Below are 19,600 nucleotides of genomic sequence, written 5' to 3'. Positions count from 1 at the left end.
ACTACTTTATGTGACAGTATATGGTGAATACATAACAGGATATACCAATGGTGGCTAAACAGTTACAATGAAAGGACCACACTAATCCAAGACATTAAAAACAGGGGGAGGGGGTGGGGTGGGCAGGGAACTGGCCTATCTCCTCAATTTTCTCTAAACCTAAAACCGCTCTAAGAACAACAAGGTCCTACTGTATAACACAGTAAACTATATTCAACATCCTATGACAGACCATAATGGAAAAGAATACGAAAAGAATATATATACGTGTATAACTGAGTCACTTTGCTGCACAGCAGTAGTTAACACACTGTAGATCAACTATATTCAGCAAAATTTTAAAAACTAAAACGGCTCTAAAAGTGGATCTTAAAATGCCTTAACCCCTAGTTCCCAATCAAAGCTTGTGGTGTTCCCTGCATTCCCTGCTGCCCTAAAGTTTAAAGTCTGAACCTACATGAGTAGATTAACATCAGTTCAAATAGCTACAATATCTGCTATGATGGGTGATGCTGAATACTGGGTACTTTTAAGAACTTAAAATTTTTTTTCAATAAAAACCTTAAATATCTATGCTGATTCATCTCTTAACTGCTTCTGCCAGGGGAAAACAATACACAAACTGGGCAAATAATTTAAATTTATGCTTAAGCTCAGTGCTTTATAACTTCAGACCCCACATCATCTGAGGTGATTTATTCCCATAACCATTTCATTCTCTTGCCCATTTTCTACAAAAGGTCATTTCAGAACAGTGTTAAAGTCAGCTCTGATGGGGACAAATCAACATCTTTCTCAGGGACAAGAGACAAACACGATGAGTCCTGCCAAGGCCACCGCGGAGGTGGCCTAGAGAAGCACTGACTTGGCTCAACCTGACTCCTGCCCCGGGAGCTTCAGCCTGGCTGAAGTGCTTGAAGTCTCAGCATCCTCACCTAGAAAGCAGGGGATAAAACCAACACCTAATCCTGCAGAATTAAAACCCGTGTACAGGGCCACGCAAGAGTGCCCAGCACAGCACCGGTGCTCAGGAAATGTGGGTGATTTCATGACCCCAGCTCAGGCCCCGGGGCAGCGGGCACTCACCGGCGCGTAGGGGGGGCTGTACTCTCGGTATTTGCGGTGCCCCTTCTCGCTGGGGCTGAAGTCCGAGTCGTCCGAGAAGTCTGAGAAGTCATCGCTGGAGGAAGCGTGGCGCTGCAGAGACAAGGCAGAAGGTAAGGGCTCCCGCGGCGGGCAAGCTATGTGCCCGGCCGCTGCAGGGTGCCAGCCAGGCTGCACGTGGAAGGCCTCACCTAGGGGCATCTAGCGGCAATGGAGCATGAGCTACCACTCTTCAGAAAATGTCTTTAAACAGTTTGGGGAAAGGAAAACCAGCCTGATTAAGAGTGCCCTCTGGCCTGACGTGCTGAGCTCGGGCCCCGGGGCACTAGGCTGGGCTGGGTGCCAGCAGGCCCAGCACCCTCCGGGACCTACTTTATGCTTGGATTTCCTCCTCTTCTTGGACCTCCTCTTCTCCTTCTCCCGCTCTTTCTTGCGCTTCCGCTTCAGCCTCCGGTGAGACTTCTCCTCGTCCGAGTCGCTGTGGTGCTTCTCCCCCTTCTCCTTCCGGCTCCTCTCGGGGCCCCCGGAGGTGTCCTGCGTCTCCTCGGCCCCGTCATCTTCCAGCTCGCCTTCTTCCAACTCACCATCTTCCCTGTGAACCAACCCCACGGCTGAGTGAGCGCAGGGTCTGAGGAGGGCCCGTGGGGCTATGGGCCAGCAGGGCCCAGGACTGAGGGCACGAGGCCTGCCTCCTGCCCCACCCCGACGCCGTTCTCTACTGTCTGTTGAGGCGGAGGACGGGGGCCCGTGGAGAACAGGCTTGGGTCCCTGGTCTCAAGCCTGACCTGCTCTGTCGGCTTCGCGGCTCTGGGCCAGAGGTGAGGAGCTGGGCAGGTGCAGAGGAGGGAAGGGTCCCAGACCCCTCCCTGGGGTCCCCGCATGACAGGGGCAGGAGTGCCCACAGAAGGGCTCACCCCCGCCTGCTGCTGGCCCCTTGTTTCCCACCTGGCTCGCCTTACCAACAGCATCCCCCCGGCTCCCTGTCCTACAACTTCCTGACTGTCAAATCCCCTACATGTCACCCCGATCTCCAGCACTTTAAGAAACAAAATCACCCTCCGCATGGGACAGATGCTGCCGACAGGACATTCTGAACATCTAAATATCTACGGGGTGGGGTGGGGTGGGGTGGGGTGGGCTGGGATTGGGGGTGAAGGGATAAGTCAGGTTAAGAAAAGGAGCAGCTGGAAAAAGAATCCAGTTTTTGGAGCCAAACCCACAGACACAGTTCTCACAAATGCAGAAGTTGGTTTAAAAAAATAAACAAGTGTAAAAAAAGTCCAAATCTCCCGAAGTTCATCATGCATGACGATTGCCAAGTATGTGTGCGAGCACAAAAAACTCCATTAACTGAGACCCACAGAGAGAATGAAAAGATAAAAGAGTAACATGACGGGCCCAGGACCTAAAAGGCTAACCCCAAAGAGAACTAATCTCAGCAGAAAAGGCCCCGGCTGTTCAGAAGGGACCAGCTCAGTGTGGGAACAAGCTCATCAGGTGAGCTCAGCCCCTGGAGCCTCGGAGGTTCTAAGGGGCTTTGTGGAGAAACAACAGCTGACCTCTCTGAGGATCCTCCAGGGCCTTTTCACACGCAAGGCTCCCTTTGGGCACCTCTGTGCTGCCCGCCCCACCACCCATCAAGGGGACCCTCCCATTAATTCTAACTCTCAATTCAAAGGAGTCAGGGCGGCTAAAAACCCAAGTGGTCCAGGCCAATGGTTACTCCGTCAGCAGGGGTCAAAGGCAGTTCTCAAACACAGAATGCAGAACCAAAAAACTCCTACTGATGTTTCAAGGGAAACAATATAGCTAGGTGACCCCAGAACCCGCCCGGCAGTCCTGGGCCAGCCATGCAGGAGAGTCAAGGCTGAAGAAGGCTGCATTCCTGACAAGTGAGGCACCTCCTGGCTTGGGTGTGGCCCACACGAGAGTTGCTCCATGGGAACAAAGCTCTGCTGGGAAGAGGCGACTCTGCTGGAACAGCCTCAACCACAGTAAAGGCGCCACCTGACTGGGGAAACTGGTTCTGGCGAGCTCTGAGCTGGGGGGAAGCTGTTATTCATGGGCATGGCAAACTTCCTGTGGAGACCTGGAGTCCTGTAGGACACCGAGAGAGCAAACCCGTCCCTGCTGAGAACTTGGCTGGGCAGGCCAGGTCACCAAACTTCAGGAGGAAAGAAACAGGGACAGACAAGACTAGACAGACAGCCACTACGGGACTAGGGAATGCCCACAGACAGACTGGAAAGGAAGGAGTTGGTGCTCTGTGAAGAAAAGCTAAAAGGAAAACAAAAGCACCACTCTCCACACTTTAGTCCAGAAAGGGAAAAGTTAAAGTACCCAGAACCACAGGGCAGGGAGGGAGGGAACCTAGGAAGACAGGGAAATGTCTGGGGGCCCAGAAGCCTGAATGCGAAGTCAAAGGTCTCAAAGAGCAAAACGCCCTTCTGGAGTCAGGAAAGGCCTGTCAGAGTGGAAGGGATGGTAGGATACCGTCAACCCTCCTGTTTTCAAACCGAAGGAACTTAAAGGGATGGGAGGTGAAAGGGTGTGTTGAGGTCAGACAGACGGAGTGACACGGAAAAAGCCAGAAACTGGTTCTTCGCTCCCCAATCTTTCCTTGATTGGTGAGGATCGAAAGGGAAGGGGGAGCAGCTCATTGACTGCCTCCTCTGACACCACACACATTGAGCGTCTTCTCTGTGCTGGGTCTTTGAGCACGCCCAGTTCTGCGCTGCCCTTGTAGAAAAAGATACAAATGACAAGAAGCTAAGTCCACAGGGCAGGGGAGCTGAGCCGTCTGGGATACAGGGCCGGGAGCTGAGCCGGAGCGGTTGGCCCCTACAGACACTCCGCCCCTACGCGCTCATGGACAAGGATGCCCCGGGTACAGCAAGTGCCAAGTCCTGCCCGGGGTCAGCTGAAACCTCCACCTGTGTCCAGCTGTCACACACACTTCACACTTGCCCGAGGGGCAAAGACCATCCCAGCAACTCCAAGAGCTTCAACCATCCTCAAGAGAGATTCCACAAGAATGCCTTTTCATTCCACAGGTTTTATCCAAGGCAGGGAATTCCAGCATTCAAACCCACTCTACAAAGACTTCTTTCAGCCAAAGACAGCTTCTTTGTATCATCTCTATTAACAGCCCCAGGTAGATCTACAACTTTTTACAAACTGGGGAGTGAATACTTGAAACTCTGTTCCCTGGGAGTTGGGAGCAGATGCAAAATTAAAAAAAAATTTCCTGGTGATTTCTGAAGGGGGAACAGGATACTATAGGGGATGCGGGAATGAATGGAGACACCTGACTGCCCACTGCCCTTTCTCCCTGCTCTCTGGCCACGCTGTGCTCTCCAGTTTTTTCCAAGGACTGGGCTCATCTCTGGTCACCTGAGGGGGTGCCCCTGGATAACACTGAGATTCCCAGCTAAATGTCCTGCATGAATACAGGGCCTATTTTCTTCTATGCCAGAAGGAAAAAAAAAGGGGGTGGGGAATCCAACCAACTGGGATGGAGGCAGAAATTCTGTGGGCCACTGACACACACAGGGACTGCCTCCGCAAAAACAGCAACGGGGTTTAAGTGGTGCCACTTAACAGACTGCCAGCAAAATCCGTGTCAGAGTGGCATTAAATACTGAGGGAGCATGCTTAATAGACTGTGACATAATCCCCCAAGCAGAGTGGGGGAAGCCCCACTGCGCTAATCATTTCAATCTAGATGTGCCAAACCCTCTTGAGACAAGCACGCAGGAAGAAAGCCTGAAGCATCGGCCTGGGCAGCGGCCGCTTGATTTCCAGGGCCTGGACTGGCAACACGCTGGGACGGCTGCACCATGGCCAGCCCGCCAGAGCCATCGGGGACCAGAAATCAACCACGCTGGGAGACCAACTTGGGATGGGCACCCGGGGGGAAAAGCCAAATCCCCGCATAGGGTCAGTGCTGCCTGGTGCCTCTCGGACTGAGCATCCAGGGCATTTAAGTTTCCCCTTGCAGAGATGGTGATGGCCAATTCCTCTTTTTGGGTCAAAGAAGAGATCTGGGTGCCCATTCTAAGGAATGCCTACCAGGCCAGCTCCACAGGTTCACCACATCATGGGCTTGGCAAAAACAGTAAAGAAACCTCATGCTTCAAAGGAGGCTGGCCTCACCCCCTCAGTCGACAGAGGGGGCATCCTGCTTCCTTCTACAGATCAGGTAATTTGGCCAGCTCTGAGTCTTCCCTAGCATGTGCTCTGGTATGGAATCTGAGCCTTGGTTTTCTCATCTGCAGAATGGAGTAAGTGTAGCACCCCCCTCGACGGGTTGTAAGGGTTAAATGAGATAACATGGATAAAACCCCTGATGTCCCTCGGGGGCAGGCAAAGAGTAAGTACTAGACACATAGTAGCTATTGGTATTAAGAACCAATGAGCAGGAGCACGTCCCTGTGGACTAATCTAAACAGCTGCCAGTCCTTATGGGAAAGCACTTTCTCTGTGGAGAAGCTACAGCCAACTTCCCTCAGGGACCGCTGCTGACCGCTGGCCAGCAAGCTCCTGCTTTCTTTGGTCTGTCTCCACATGAGCCATCCTCTGACAGGTCTACACCTCCCCTTCCTCAGCTCTCATCTAGGGGGTCCAACAAAGTAACCACGTGGAGGACCAGGAGGAAGAGGCCCAGGGAGCGCTGAGTCCCGGGAAAAGGGGACAAAGGTCCCTGACAGAAATGAGGTTTGGCAGCATGGACATCCTCTAGATGAGAGAGCTGGATGGAAGCTTAGAGGGGCCTGGATTTATGTGTCGACCTGATTTATGAGAGGCGGGGGGAAGAGATGGACACAGAAAGAAAAGATGAAAACCCATGGGAGCAGTGGCTGTTACCTGAAGATCATGAGAGCCCTTGACAAGAGGCGGCTAGGTTAATGTGAAGGTCAGGGTCATGACCATTAACTGCCCAAACTCTCAACAAATTGCCTGGGTAGGCTCTGAATGGCCCATTAACTAGGGACAAAATTATGAAAATTACGAGGAGGCTCTGCCTCTTCAAATGTGTGACGACAGGCCTAAATGCAGACGTCCGGGATCCCCAAGTCTGACCCGGGGGGACAGTCGGTTACTAAGAGCAAAGGTGTGGAGCCTTTCCTTTACAAAACTGGCTCAGGGTGCCTGCCTGACGAAGGCCCCTGGAGACCTTCCCTAGATTTAGGCCATGGAGAAGCAGACACAGGGAGGGGAACCTCACTGAGGGATTTTCAGAGGCTGGAAATTCTTGAAATAAACCTCTGGGTCTTGCACGTGTTTTTCAGTGTCCCTACTACCTAGGTTCATCAACCACAAATAAGGAGCAAATAAGCAGTGTTTGCCTGTCCCTCAACATTCTCAGGAGTGGTCATAACTGGCTCTGTGATGTCACAGCATTTCCATAGCAACAGGGCCACATCACAGACCCCACCCAAGCAGCAAGCACCAACCAGCCCTGGGAGATGAGAAATCCGGGCCACACCCTGAACCCCTCACTTCAACAGAAGGGAGACATCCTGCCCAGTGCCAGGACCCTGCCAGAAACACACCAGCAAGTCAACGTGGGGGCAACTGGAGAACTCTGAGTCCAGATTGGGTATCAGAGATACTACATAATTACTGTTAATTTTAGGCATGGTTAAAGTTTTGTAGTTATGTTAAAAAAAAAAAAATAAGTTAAAGATTCATACTGAAGAATGTATGGGTGAAATGAGATGAGAACTGGGATGTGCTTTAAAATACTCAAGGAGGACGGGGGAGGTAGTGAAATGACCCAAAATAGGCAAAATGATGTTAAGAATTGTTGAAACTGCTGACAGGTACATGGCAGTCTATGATTATTTCCTTGTCTCTTAAATACTGATATGTTAGAAAATGTCCCTAAGAAAACATGAACAGATTAAAAACAGATGCCCTGGGTGAGGACAACCTCTCATTCAAGTGAACAGAGCTCATCAAGGTCCTCAAGACGTTCATTCCCCCCAGCAAAGAGCTGGAGTTCAAGGGAGGGCCTCCAGCAGCCCTCACCTCTCGGTGGCAGTTTCCCAAAATACAAAACCTCCCTGCGCACCCCAGGGCCTCATAAAGTCCAAGAGTCATAGGAAATATTCATGACTAACATCCTGAAGCAGTGATTTCCATACGAGGTACCACACTCCTGAGCTCTGCAATCTGTCACCGAAACCCATTAACAAACAGATGCAGTAGTGACTCAGTATCCCCATTTTACAGACAAGTAAACTGAGGCTCAGAGATGGGAAGAAATGCCCACAGGGTCACAATATGAAGAAGCAGAACGGGAATCCGAGTTCAGGACTTTCTGACTCCATGGCCAGCTCTTAACCTTAACCCTTGAGACAATTAGAAATTATCCAAAAGAGAGTAATTTACTATACAGACCAACTAACCAAACAACTGCCACATAGGTGCAGAAAATAGATCAAATCAAACAGTACTGAGAAAAATGCCAAAGGGAGGCCCAGACAAGCTCCTTCAACACTCTGTGCCATTTTAACTGTGAAGTGAATGCAGTAAAGGAACCTCTGAGATGGATATATTAATACATCCTCCTGGGAAGAATCCCCCGAGACCATGTAAATCAAGGATTTAGCGTCAACCTGGCCCAAAATACAGGCTCAGGAGTAAATCTATCAACATGAAAAGACACTATAAGCCCATCCCCCCAGGCCATCCCATGTCAAACGAATAGAACTGGGACATTCAAAAATATGACCCAAAGAATCTGGATAGTTTAGGGAATAAGAGATACTCAGAAAGGTCCAAGGAATTTTAGCAAAAAAAAAAAGAAAAAAAAAACCAGGACTTATCCCAAGAGAGACAGAAAGCAACATTAATCCAAGGAAAGAAAATTACAAAGTCCTCTAGTAGGACCGCTTCATCCCCAAGTGTGTGGCGTCCACAAACCTCTGAAACAGAACACTGCTGTAGAGCTGAAAACAAGCTGACCAAGTAAAAACCCAGAGTCCTGGAAGGATCTGAGTCAAAACTATCCTTTTCTTGGCTTGAATAGCTATTCTCCTACTCCCACTCTCTCTGAAAACAGTCTTCTTGATAAAAGTATCTTTCTGATTCAAGTTTTTCCTGTCAGATGAACCTCTAAAATTTGCTTCTCTTTCTAGCCACCTTCTCAGGCCAATCATGTTTTGAATTGCTTAAAGCTGGAAAGATGTTGGTTCCCATCCAAAGAGAGCCGATTCCTGTTATTCCAGAAAGGAAAGCTGGATCACAATACCTGTGAACTAAGACTTCTTGTTGATAATTTTTTTTCAGAGGAATCAATTTGATTCCATTTAGCCAAGACAACATTAATATTTTCTTCTTACAAGAGATCTGGCCTAGGATGCCCAGATTTCTTGTTCATATACACAATTATCTGTTTACAATTATTTGTTAACTTCTGGTCAACTGTGGGCTCTGGGAGGGCAGAGAAGAGACTGATAGTCATCCCTGGGTTTCCAAGGGCTCAGAACAGGGCCAGGTATAGATGGGGTGGGTGCTTGGGATTCAGCCCACACAAATAGGCATCCATCTCAGCCATCCACATCCTTTGTCAATTTCATCAGCACAGTCACTGGACCATTTCCCAGGGAGCAACCTGGATCACTTAAAACTCTGTAATCAACAGGTCACTGAGGGGTGACCTCTGATTGCAAACTCATTCACCAAGGTGTTTGGTGAGGGCTTCCTGAGAGGCCAAAGGGTAAAGGACTGGAGCCCCAAGGTGACTGCTACATCAACCCAGCAGATGAAAACGGCTGCCGGTCAGTCGCCTAGGGGATGCAGCCAGGGCCCCACCTCGGCTGCAGAAAGGCTGTGCTTCCGGGGACTGCTCTGGTGCCCTGAGGGACGGTAGGGCCTGGAATCCCAAGGAAACCTAAGCCCTAGTGTCTGTTAGGAAAATGCGGAGGGCAATAATCCAAGCCACCTGCAGTGGACGTTCAGCCAAATGACACTTGCGCCTGGGCCCAGGCTCCCTTGGGTCAGGGCACAGCAGGGATGGGTTAGCTGCCATCCGCGTTCACTCTGGACTTCAAGAGGGCTCCGGTTACTCCTAATGAATGAAAATCCCTTTGCCTCAAACGGTTCAAAAGCCGGGGTATGGAACATAGCAATGATGGAGCCCTCGATAAGTCATGGAGGGGCAGGAGTACAGAGGACCCCCACCCCAACAACTTTAAAGTTCCCTCCAACTCTCCACCCCCACAACAAAAATAAGCAAAGGTGGCTGCTGTGCAAGCCCTCCAGGCACTAGGCCCACAACCAGTGCAGAGGCCCGCAAACTTTTTCTTACAGAGCAAAGGAGTAAACACTTTAGGCTTTGCAGGTCATACAGTCTCTGTCCCAACCACTCCGCTGTTTAGCGCAAAAGCAGCCACCATCGAGATGAAGGAATGCTTCAATAAAACTCAACTTACAAGCTTCCACAAAACCACACTTAACCTTCGCAGTACTCTGCTTTTTCTATCCCCTTCCATTTCTTTTTTTCCCCCAAATACAGGAGGCAAATCAATAAATGAACTTCATATTCCACTAAAGCCTGCCTGCTGCAGTTTGAAAAATATTGTACCAAATCCAGGTTGGCCTCTGTGCACAGAGCTCAGGTCTGGGTATAGGCTGCCCAGTTTCTAACTGCCTCCACTCCCAACAGCTCTCTGACCAAAAAGCCGACTTCACCTGTGTTTCAGTTTCTCAGCGTAAGGCTGAAGTGAGCTAATGCAGGAGAGGCACTCAGCTGGCAGGGGCAGGTAACCTTTGACCTTCACATAACAAAGCCCAAGAGGTATCCTCATACCTTTCGGAAGGCCAGGAGACTGCCTTAGGAGTTGAGCAATTCACGAGGTATAATCAGACTGCCTGACTCCCACGGCCACGGCCACGGCCACCACCACCTACCACTTCCCACCATCTCTCCAACAGAAGAGGGCCAGCGTGGTATGGAGGGAGCAGGCAGCATCCAGGCTCCACGGAGCTTCACGGCTCTGGAGTCTGGGGTTTCTGGGACCACTCGACAGGGACAAAGAATCCAGCTTGAAATTCAGCTAGCTGCCGAGCCAAGGTTTCTCTAATGTCTCTGCCTGGGATCTAGCCATTTAGCCTAACCTTACAATTCATTTCCAAGGCATCTACTCTGCAGCCGGTATCAGGAGCTGCAGTTGCAGCAACCATGGTTCACCACGGCCAGAAGCCACAGAAGGCAGGGCAGACACGAGAAGGTAATATGAGGCCTGCTAAAAAGGCAGTGTCAACCTTTGCCCAACTCTAAATAAAGTCCCGAGAAGAGACGGACTCCGTGAACACTGCGAGTGAACACTGTTCTGCTCCAAGAAAAGCACGGGACAAGCCTGGCTGCTAAATGAATAGAACCTGAACTGGCTCGGCCAAATCACCAAGGAGTGGGAGAACCTTGGAGCTGGGGCAGGCCTTGCTCATTTTTCTGAGACTCTGGTGAAGGTGAAGGACTTGCTTAGGGGGATGGGACTAGTTAGCAGTGGGTGAGCTACCCTCTCGATCCCTTGCTCTCAGGAGGCCGGCCAAAGTTGTAGCCTTAACTCAGACCTGAACTGCAAAAGATGAATAGGGGAGGTAGCCAGTATGAGCTCAATTCAAGAATACTGGAGTGGGCAGCCATTCCATTCTCCAGGGGATCTTCCTGACCCAGGGATCGAACCCAGGTCTTCCGCATAGCAGGCAGATTCTTTACTGTCTGAGCCACCAGAGAAGCCCATAACTGTTTTAGTATTTTATAATAATGACACTGAGCAAGTAAGAATTGCTTTAAGAGTGTTCCCACTCAGGTGCAACCCTAATGGGCTCCTTGCAATTTTAATGAGCTGACCATAAAGAAACCTAAGAGGTGAGAAATTGACTTCCTTCAAAGACACAGATGTTACTCTTACTTCTGTTTACACACCAGACTGTATATTCTATTTAGAGTTCTTCTCTAGCAGGGACGGCGGGAAGATAAAGAAGCCAAGACTCTCTGAATGCCAGGCACTGTGTGGGTGTCCTACATATGCCTATCTGACCACAATGCCACTGAGAGGAGGGCATTATCCTCAGTGCCCACTGCACGCTGAACACAAGCTTATCCGTCTCCAAACCCACGCTGTTCCTTCACATCCTGTCGCCACCTCCAATGTTCAGAAGATGTCACCACATGCCTTACAAATAGCGAGCTGAGTCACCAGTTCACACAGATGAGAAGTAACAAAAATAAGAGAAAGATCCTCAACCTAGAGCAATTTGGACAGCAGATGCAAACTATGCTCTGAGCAGAGAGCTGACATACTACTGGCAACGATTCCAATATGGGACCTAACTACATCTGCTGCTGCTGCTAAGTCACTTCAGTCGTGTCCGACTCTGTGCGACCCCATAGACGGCAGCCCACCGGGCTCCCCCGTCCCTGGGATTCTCCAGGCAAGAACACTGGAGTGGGTTGCCATTTCCTTCTCCAATGCATGCAAGTGAAAAGTGAAAGTGAAGTCACTTAGTCGTATCCGACTCTTCGCGACCCCATGGACTGCAGCCTACCAGGCTCTTCCATCCATGGGATTTTCCTGGCAAGAGTACTGGAGTGGGTTGCCATTGCCTTCTCCGTAACTACATCTACACCAATCCAAAAGTGGTGTCTTCCTCTTGCTCATCAACTGATTCAGAAATGTATTTAAAAACTGCCCTTGTAACCTCAAACTGTTACTAAAGCAAGGTAAAAAGCTTTGCACAATGTCTTCAACACTGCATCTTCATGAACTAACAAAAGGTCTGCAGCAAAGACTTGGCCCATAAATTTGGAAAGTCAAATCCATGACACCCAACTTCTGCTGCTGCTGCTGCTGCTGCTAAGTCGCATCCGACTCTGTGCAACCCCATAGACAGCAGCCCACCAGGCTCTGCCGTCCCTGGGATTCTCCAGTCAAGAACACTGGAATGGGTTGCCATTTCTTTCTCCAATGCACCCAACTTCTAGTTTCACCTTAACTTACCCAAATTAACCTTATATGCCACCCAAACCGACAAGTCTTTTCCACTCTTTTCACTGGGTTTTGACTCTGAAACGGACCTCAAGCCATATAACAGGATTCCCTCCACCAGTGAGCAGACTGCTCCTACATGTCTTTCTTTTTTTTTCCCTACATGTCTTTCAAATCAGCTTATTGAATCTAAGAAATCATCCTTTTTTTTCTTCTCCCTTCCTATTGTCAGTAGTTACGTTACCAAGGTACAGGTGAGCACTGTGCTCGGACACAGTCACTTCACTGTTTGCGCTGAATTATTTTCTTCTAACCACTTAAGCTGGGTCACAATCAGCTGCTCTGGTCCTAGAAGATATGGTCCACAGGGACCAAAATTAGGTTCTCTGGAATATGGTTTGACCTGAAGCTACCCAGAGGCTCGGTAATAGTTTCATTAGCAGTTTTCACCACAAAGGCTATTTACTGTAACTGGATCTGGCCTACACGATGGGATTGTTCTAGGGACCTGACAACCACAAAAGCGTAATGTAAGTGAACAAGTAAGGTAACCCTGAGACACCCAATTTTCTCCCATCAGGGAAGGGAAAAGATCAAAGAGAAAGGAGTGGAGGTGGAGGCCTTATTCAACGACATTCAACCGGATGGGAACATCCAAACTCAGAATCAACATCCATCTCTAACTTGCCAGTCAACAGCTGGGAAAGCCTTCATTTCTACAAGTGCAGAACAATGTCCCCTTGGGATCAGCCTTCCTGGCTGAGGAAAAGTCATAGTGGTAGTTTTCTAAAACAGCTAGCTCTACTTTCAAAAAGTTCTGGCTTGTCAAGACTCAAAAATTTAAACCTTCAGAGCAAATTGAAACCTTATCTGGGAGACAGTTGCAGAAGGTGAATTAGAAAGCCCTTTTGGGGAATCACTTTTTTTTTTCTTTCGAAGAGCAAATTTGAGAGGAGTTAAAAAAAATAAAGGAGTTTATGACCAGAATAACCATGTTTCCATGGTCACAGATGATTTTTGTTTCTACTGGGAGATTTTTTATTTCTTTCAGATTAAACCTCTCCCCCAGAGAATATAAAAATGTTAAAAGATTACAAGTGCGTAAAAGCTGCTGTTAAATCAGAGATTCTGAGTGACACCCTTTTTTTTTCTTTTTTCTTTTTTGCAACATCCATTAATTTGAATTTTAACATTGGTACATCAGTTTGGGGGGAAAAGGTAGTACTGTGACATTTCAAAAACAAAGACTACTGAGTTACAGTATGACATGACTGGGGCTTCTTGGATTTGATAGGATTTCTTTGAGAAGGAAAAAACAACAAACCCTTGTGTTGATGTGCCTGAGCTTTTCACAGTGTTTGAGGAGATAATTTAACATTAATGACCGCTAAAAAATTTCACTTAAAAAAGAAATCCAATTTCCTTCACATTTCATTTTAAAAGTAAAATTTTTTAAAAAAGCATTCTTCTCCACTTGAGTAGCCCTTGACACTTGGTAGGGTCATCTATTAGCATCCAGTTTCTGCTCTTGACTCCTAGAGGAAGAATTTCACAAATGGGAAACTTCAAATAAATGCTCATTTTCAGCTGACCCTGTGCACTAGAAAGTGTGTTCAGTTTGTGCTTCAGACATTTTTTTGCAGGAATACTGGACTGGGTGGACACTTCTTCCTCCCACAAAGGATTTTACATACCTAAGATCGTCACGGCACTTAAGTTGTGAACGTATCGAGAGAAAGAACAAAACAAGTGGCCAACTGAATTGCAGTTTACGTGTTTCCTCATCTAAACGTCAGTGAACTTTTTTTCTCCTAAGAACGGAAAAAAGGAAACAGGATCTTTGGGAGGGGAAGAGGGCTGTGTGTTAAAAAGTTTTCTCTAACAGAGTAGTATGTCAGGGACCAAAAGTGGGCAAGAGGGAAAATGGAACTTCACCGTGTTTTGTCTTTTAACAGAACTTATGCTTGTAAAACATATCAGAAGGAGTGTTTGGTTATGCAAGTCATTTCTGTTGCTTTTTCCTTGTACATGTAGGAGAGAGGGGACTGGGGGCTGGAGGAAGTGTTCTCTCCTCCATGGTTGGGCGTGTAACACGTTTGCATCAACTTTTCATGGTCAGGAATGTGCTTTCGAACAAAGGGAACAGTGGAGATGGGGAGAGGAGACTGAGGCTTGACACACTTTACAGATTTGGTGCTTAAACAGTACTTTACAAATGACTTGCTTAATTTAAACATCCATCACCATAAGAGACACTGAAGTTAAATGAGAAAATAGGATCTACTTCCACAATCTTTTGGGTTGGTGGGGAAAAGGGGAGAGAGAATATTAACTTGAACACAAGTATCATAAACCAAATTCAGTAACTTTGTCTCCTACAAACGGATGTGAAGTATCCACTTTCTTCAAAGATGAAGGCTGGAGACAAAGCAATGGACTGAAATGGCAAGACGGAGATCAGGGGCTTGGAAACATATGGGCCTCTTAGGTAGGTTTTTGACATGTTACAGTAATGCACCTTTTTTTCTTTTTTTTTTTGAGAAAACTGTGTACATCAAATTTAAAAAACTAAAACATCGAAAAGGATGTGCAAGTCTAAAAGGGCTCAACAGGGTTAGAATCCCGATTTGAACATATAAATTCACTCACTCAAGCATCACTTTGGTCTAAAGGCGAGGAGGAAGGCAGGCAGGAAAGGGACAAAAAGAGGGAGATAATTGAATTACTCAATAAAAGAGGCTACTTACCAGCCCAACCCATTGTAAGACATACACTTCTGACATAAGAGAACTCCTTAGAGGTCGAATAAAGCGTGTAAGCACCTTTGAGTAAAGCACCTGCCCCAAGAGGGGGCCCGGAAGCCCAACGAGGGCTTAGCGAACAGACCTTTGCTAATCTGTTTATTTCCTTGAACTGGAGTCAGGCTGCGATGGGCTGCGATTCCCAGGACGATACATTTAATTAGAACAAAACAGAACAAAACAAAAAAAAATTTGTAAAAAGCTCACCAAACTGCTGCACTTGTGTCTCTGAATGTGGGTGGCATTTCTTTTAAAAGGCAAAGTATGGTCTGTGAAGGAGAAAGGGAAAAGGGGAGGTGGGAGTGGGGAGAAGGGGCCGTGGTGCCTGGCGGGGGAAGCCCTAGCTAAGACCCCAGTCTAAGAGAGGGTCCTCTGCGACTCCCCAGCCCCGGGCTGCGACCGGGCAGCCATCTGTCCAGCGCCCTCTCTCCCTCTCCCCACCCCCACTCCCTCCAAGACTCTCCAGCCGGCTGAAACCCTGCGACCATTTCCAAATCAACTCTCTAACCACCTCTTCCGCTGCCCTACCAGGGAGGAGTGGGCGAACCCTGCACCCCAGCCTTCTGCTGGCGGAGGGGAAATGGGGCCCCAACCTCGCGCAGAAATGCGCCGGTCTGGCCCCTTTATCACCCTCCAGAGAAGGGCATGGGGCGAGCCCATTTCGCACTTAATACAGGGGAGGGGGGGGCACTCCCTTTCACCACTTGCCAAAGCACAAGGAAACCTCGTTTTTTTAAATCCTCCCGGAAGGGATGGCGCCCCATGATAGTCCGAAAAGGGAGGGAACCCCACGAGAAAGAGGGGACCAACTTCCTCTCCTCTCCAAGGCAGGGAAACCAAACCTCAACAGCTTACCCCCCCACCCCGCGCGCCAATAAACGCCATCACCTACCTATGAAAAGCAGGAGGACCCCTCCCTTTAAGAAATAGCTTAGGGAAGGGTCTTCGCCCCCAAAAGAGGCAGGGGCTTCCAAAGGGGCAAGGGATCACCCCCCCCGCAATTTTTGCCCCCCTAGGGAATAGCTAGGCAACAACTCCCGCCAAAAAGTGTAAAGGAGCCCACACCGAAAGGACCCCCCCATTAGGATGGGGAAAGAAATGAACGAACCCCCGCTTTCTGTCTCCCACGAAAGCTAGGGTACCTCTCCAAGTAGGGCAGGGCACACCTCCCCCAGGAGAAAGGATACTGCCGGGGGCTGGGAGACCCCGCCAACTCCCTAAGAGCGGGGATGTTGCTCCAGATCCCCCCACAGGGTGCGGGAGCCCCTCCCCCATTCCTTCCCCGAAGCCAGGCGACAGGCAGGCGGGCCCGTGGCTGCCAGCTCCGGGCGCAGGGGCAGCCAGGACCCCCGTGGGCTTCCGAAGCCCCCCCCCGGCGCCCCCTCCCCAGGGCGGGCGCAGGGGGTCCGGGGGGCGCCTCCTCACCTTCCCCTCAGCATGGCGCCCAAAAAAGACAGAGCGAGAGCGAGGGAGAGCGGGCGAGCGCCGCGAGGGGGGGGAAACGCATGAGGCCAGGAGAGAAAGCAAGCGAGAAAGAGCGAGCGAGCGAGAGACACCCACCGACCCCGCCCTTCCTCCTCCTCCTCCTCCTCCGCGGCCCGGCCCAACATGGCCGCCGCCCCCCTTCCTCCTCCTCCTCCTCCTCTACCTCCCCCCGGGGACGCCGCCCCAGCCGGGCCGGGGGCCTGACCTGTCGTCAGGGAGCGGGAGGCGGTGGAGGAGGTGCGGGGTAGCCAGGCAGGCGTCGGGGGAACACAGAGGAGGCGAAGGCGTTGATGGCGGTGGCGGCGATGGCGGCGGCGGCGACTCTGATGGCGGCGGCGGGGGGGTCCCGGGCGCGGCCTCCATAGTTCTTTGGGGGGGGGAGGGGATGTTAATGCACGAAAAAGGACTGCTTGGGCGTAGCGGGAGGGGCACACTTCAGCTCTTGAGGGCTCCTGATCGGAATGGGTATATATTTTTTCAATTTCGGAATCACCTCTGCGCCGACCTCCGCGTAGGCCGCGCGGCCTAGGCCTCCGCGGGCCGCTCGCCGCCTGCTTACTCCGCAGCCCGCCCCGGGGTCACTCGCTCACGGGCGCGGGGCCCTCATCGGGGCGAGAGGCGCCCCCGACACACACACACACACGCACCCCCGCGGGCCCGGGGGTGGGAGACCCGGGGGACACGGACACTGGTGGGTGGTTCGGTGTAATTAGCGCGGGCCGCTCGCGATGGAGCAAGCGAGGGGAAAGGGGAGAAGAGGAGAGCGAGCGAGGGCTGTTAAAAAAAAAAAAGGATTTTAAGGAGAGGAAACGGGCCGCGGAGACGGGCCGACTGTCTGTCTGTCAGCCCGCCTAGGTGCCCCAGCTGCCCGGCCCCCGCCGCTGTCAGAAATTCACACAAAATGGCGGCCCGGCCTGGACGAGCCAGGAGGCTGAGGCGGGAGGAAAGGCGAGGTGGGAGGGGGAACTGGGAGGCGGAGGCCGTGTCACGTGGAGGAGAGAGGCAGAGACAGCTCTTCCGATGAGCGGCGGAAAGAGCCGAAGGGAGAGAGTGAGGCCGAGGCAAGGCGGAAAAAGCCGGAAGGAGCTGAGCTGAATTTCGCGAGAGGCGGGAAGAGCCGAAGTTGTCGATGGGGGTGGGGCTAGGGAAAGAATGGGCAGCCCCTCGGTGCCGGAAATAGCCGAAGCGAGTCGGGACTGGGAAATAACTAGAAACTGAGGTGATCCGGAAAGAACCGAAGGCAGTGTCGAGGGTGAGTGACAGGAGGCGGAAAGAGCCGAGTGATGCCCGGCGGCGGTAACAGGGTTTAGACCGAAAGAGCTGAAGTGTAGGGCTGGTGAAGCGATTAATGACGAGAGTAAAGACTTTGAGGAATTCGCCCCAGAGCAAGCGAGAAGAACCTAAAATTGCTAGGTTTAAGGGAGGCGGGAAGAGTCGAAAGCCTTAGGTGGAAGAATGGAAGAGAAGGAATTCGGGACACGGAGAGAAAATAATAACCGAAAGCCGGAGATCGGGTGCCTGGAGTTGTAGGTTTCCGGAGGATGAAGCTGAACACGCCCGGAGATGACGTCATTAGAGACCTCTGTCGCCAGTGTTTTTCTTGGGCGGTGCGGGGGGGCGGGTCTTAGTAATTCTTTGGGTGAGTTTAAGAACCTTGAGCTTAGTAGGTGGAAAATCTCAAAAGCTAGACTTGGAAACGCTGACCGGGTTCGAACAACAATAAAAACGTAAAATCTTTTGACCCTCACAACTCTTATAAGGGAAGCTACCATTATGCCCATTTGATGGATGTAGACTGAACCTCTGTATCTAGCTAATTGGCTCATGGTTATAGGATTAGCCGTAGGGAGGATACCAAATTTTTAATCACAGCTGTCATTCCATGGCTCCCCTGCAAAAATTCTGTTCAGTGCTGTATACAAGAGAAGAGCTTCGTTAGATGCTTTTATGAGCACCTTGTACAGGTCGAAGTCCTGTGATGGGCGAATGGAACTTTGTTTCTTCTTAGTAGAGCTTAGAAGCCGATAATGCCCCAGGGAAAAGAAACGGGAAGTGAAAGAGTAAATGAAGACTCTTACTGTATTGGGGGACAAGGTTGTTTGAGCTGAGACAAGAAAAGATAATTCCAGGGAGAGGAAATAGATTCTTTCAGAATTTGACAAAGCAAGGACCAGTTCGATTCCAAGAACAGAGAAAAGCCTTGTAGCATAAGAGAGAATCTGGAGTCAGAGGCTGCCAAATCGCCTGCTATATTAATCTTACTATAAAATTTAAAAATATCCCAAACCAGGTCTGGGACACAAGATCTTCTTGAGGGTAATTTGCAGCCTCCTTCAGGGGAGAAATTAGCATTCCTGATAAAGTGACAGTATTAAGCCATTTTCTATTGAGTTTCGTTGGAATGAAACTTGTGAAAAAAGTGGCCCACCCAGTACTTTTAACTGGCAGCTGATTGCCAGAAGAATCTGCTGACCATTAACCAGATCATCTTTTCTTCCTAGATCTAATCTGTGGTCTGAGAAGGTTACTTAACAATTCTCTTCTATAAAAAATGCTCCTACAAAAGAAAATGTTTCAATTGGCCTTCAAGAGAACTTTTTCCCTTGCATGCATGATTGTAATAAAGTATTGGCACATGCTCATGACAAAGTTGTCCAAAAAAATTTTGTTTAACACATGGAGAGTTAGATCAGGGCTATGAGAATGGAAAGGAAAAATATGGAAGTGGGTCTTTATGAAGCCATGTAACTCAGATTCAAACTTGTACCCATGGTCTTTTAACTGAGATCACTCACCTGATCTCAGAACTTTGATAAAGCTCATGTTCCTGATGTCTAATTGCAGAAAGAATTCATTGAGAGAAAAAGTGATAGGAAAAAGTGGATTTCGATAGAGAGAAAGACTCTACAGAGTGTGGGCCATCTCAGAAGGTGAGACCAGCACCAGGGTAGGGAGCTGTCAGTTTTTACAGGGGTGGGTAATTTCGTAGGCTAATGAATGAGAGGAGTATTCCTACTGTTTTAAGGAAGATGCCCACTTGTTTCTTTATTTTGGTTTTGTTTTCTATTTTGGGGCTGTGCTGAGAAGCATGTGGGAGTTAGGTCCCTGACCAGGGATCAAATCTGGGCCCCCTGCAGTGGAAACGAGGTCTTAACCGTTGGACCACCAGGGAAATCCCAAGATGCCCACTTTTTAACTTTTATAGTCAGC

At 49.7% G+C, this 19,600-nt stretch overlaps 1 protein-coding gene across 5 annotated transcripts in view; it reads right to left on the bottom strand.

The window, feature by feature from the left end:
* ZC3H4 (zinc finger CCCH-type containing 4) overlaps positions 1 to 17,978 on the bottom strand; it is a 38,834-nt gene extending 20,856 nt beyond the window's left edge. The window contains exons 1-4 of one of the 5 annotated variants that reach the window (XM_088830919.1): positions 17,869 to 17,978; positions 16,596 to 16,757; positions 1,477 to 1,696; positions 1,087 to 1,197 (exon numbers count right to left, since the gene is read on the bottom strand). In XM_088830919.1, the coding sequence (XP_088687045.1) occupies positions 1,087 to 1,197; positions 1,477 to 1,696; positions 16,596 to 16,757; positions 17,869 to 17,963 (588 nt within the window). In that variant the 5' untranslated portion in view covers positions 17,964 to 17,978. Of the gene's footprint in view, positions 1 to 1,086; positions 1,198 to 1,476; positions 1,697 to 15,112; positions 15,175 to 16,330; positions 16,455 to 16,595; positions 16,758 to 17,868 lie in introns of those variants that run through there. The other 4 variants (XM_055411775.2, XM_055411774.2, XM_055411772.2 and 1 more) reach the window with 4 other exon arrangements.
* Positions 17,979 to 19,600: the final 1,622 nt, after the last annotated feature.

The sequence above is a fragment of the Moschus berezovskii genome, chromosome 22 (assembly GCF_049115385.1).
Source record: "Moschus berezovskii isolate FMDL1 chromosome 22, NW_MosBer_1.0, whole genome shotgun sequence".
Classification (NCBI taxonomy): domain Eukaryota; kingdom Metazoa; phylum Chordata; class Mammalia; order Artiodactyla; family Moschidae; genus Moschus; species Moschus berezovskii.
Note: the sequence above shows the minus strand (reverse complement) of the source record. Positions and strands in the feature narration are given on the sequence as shown.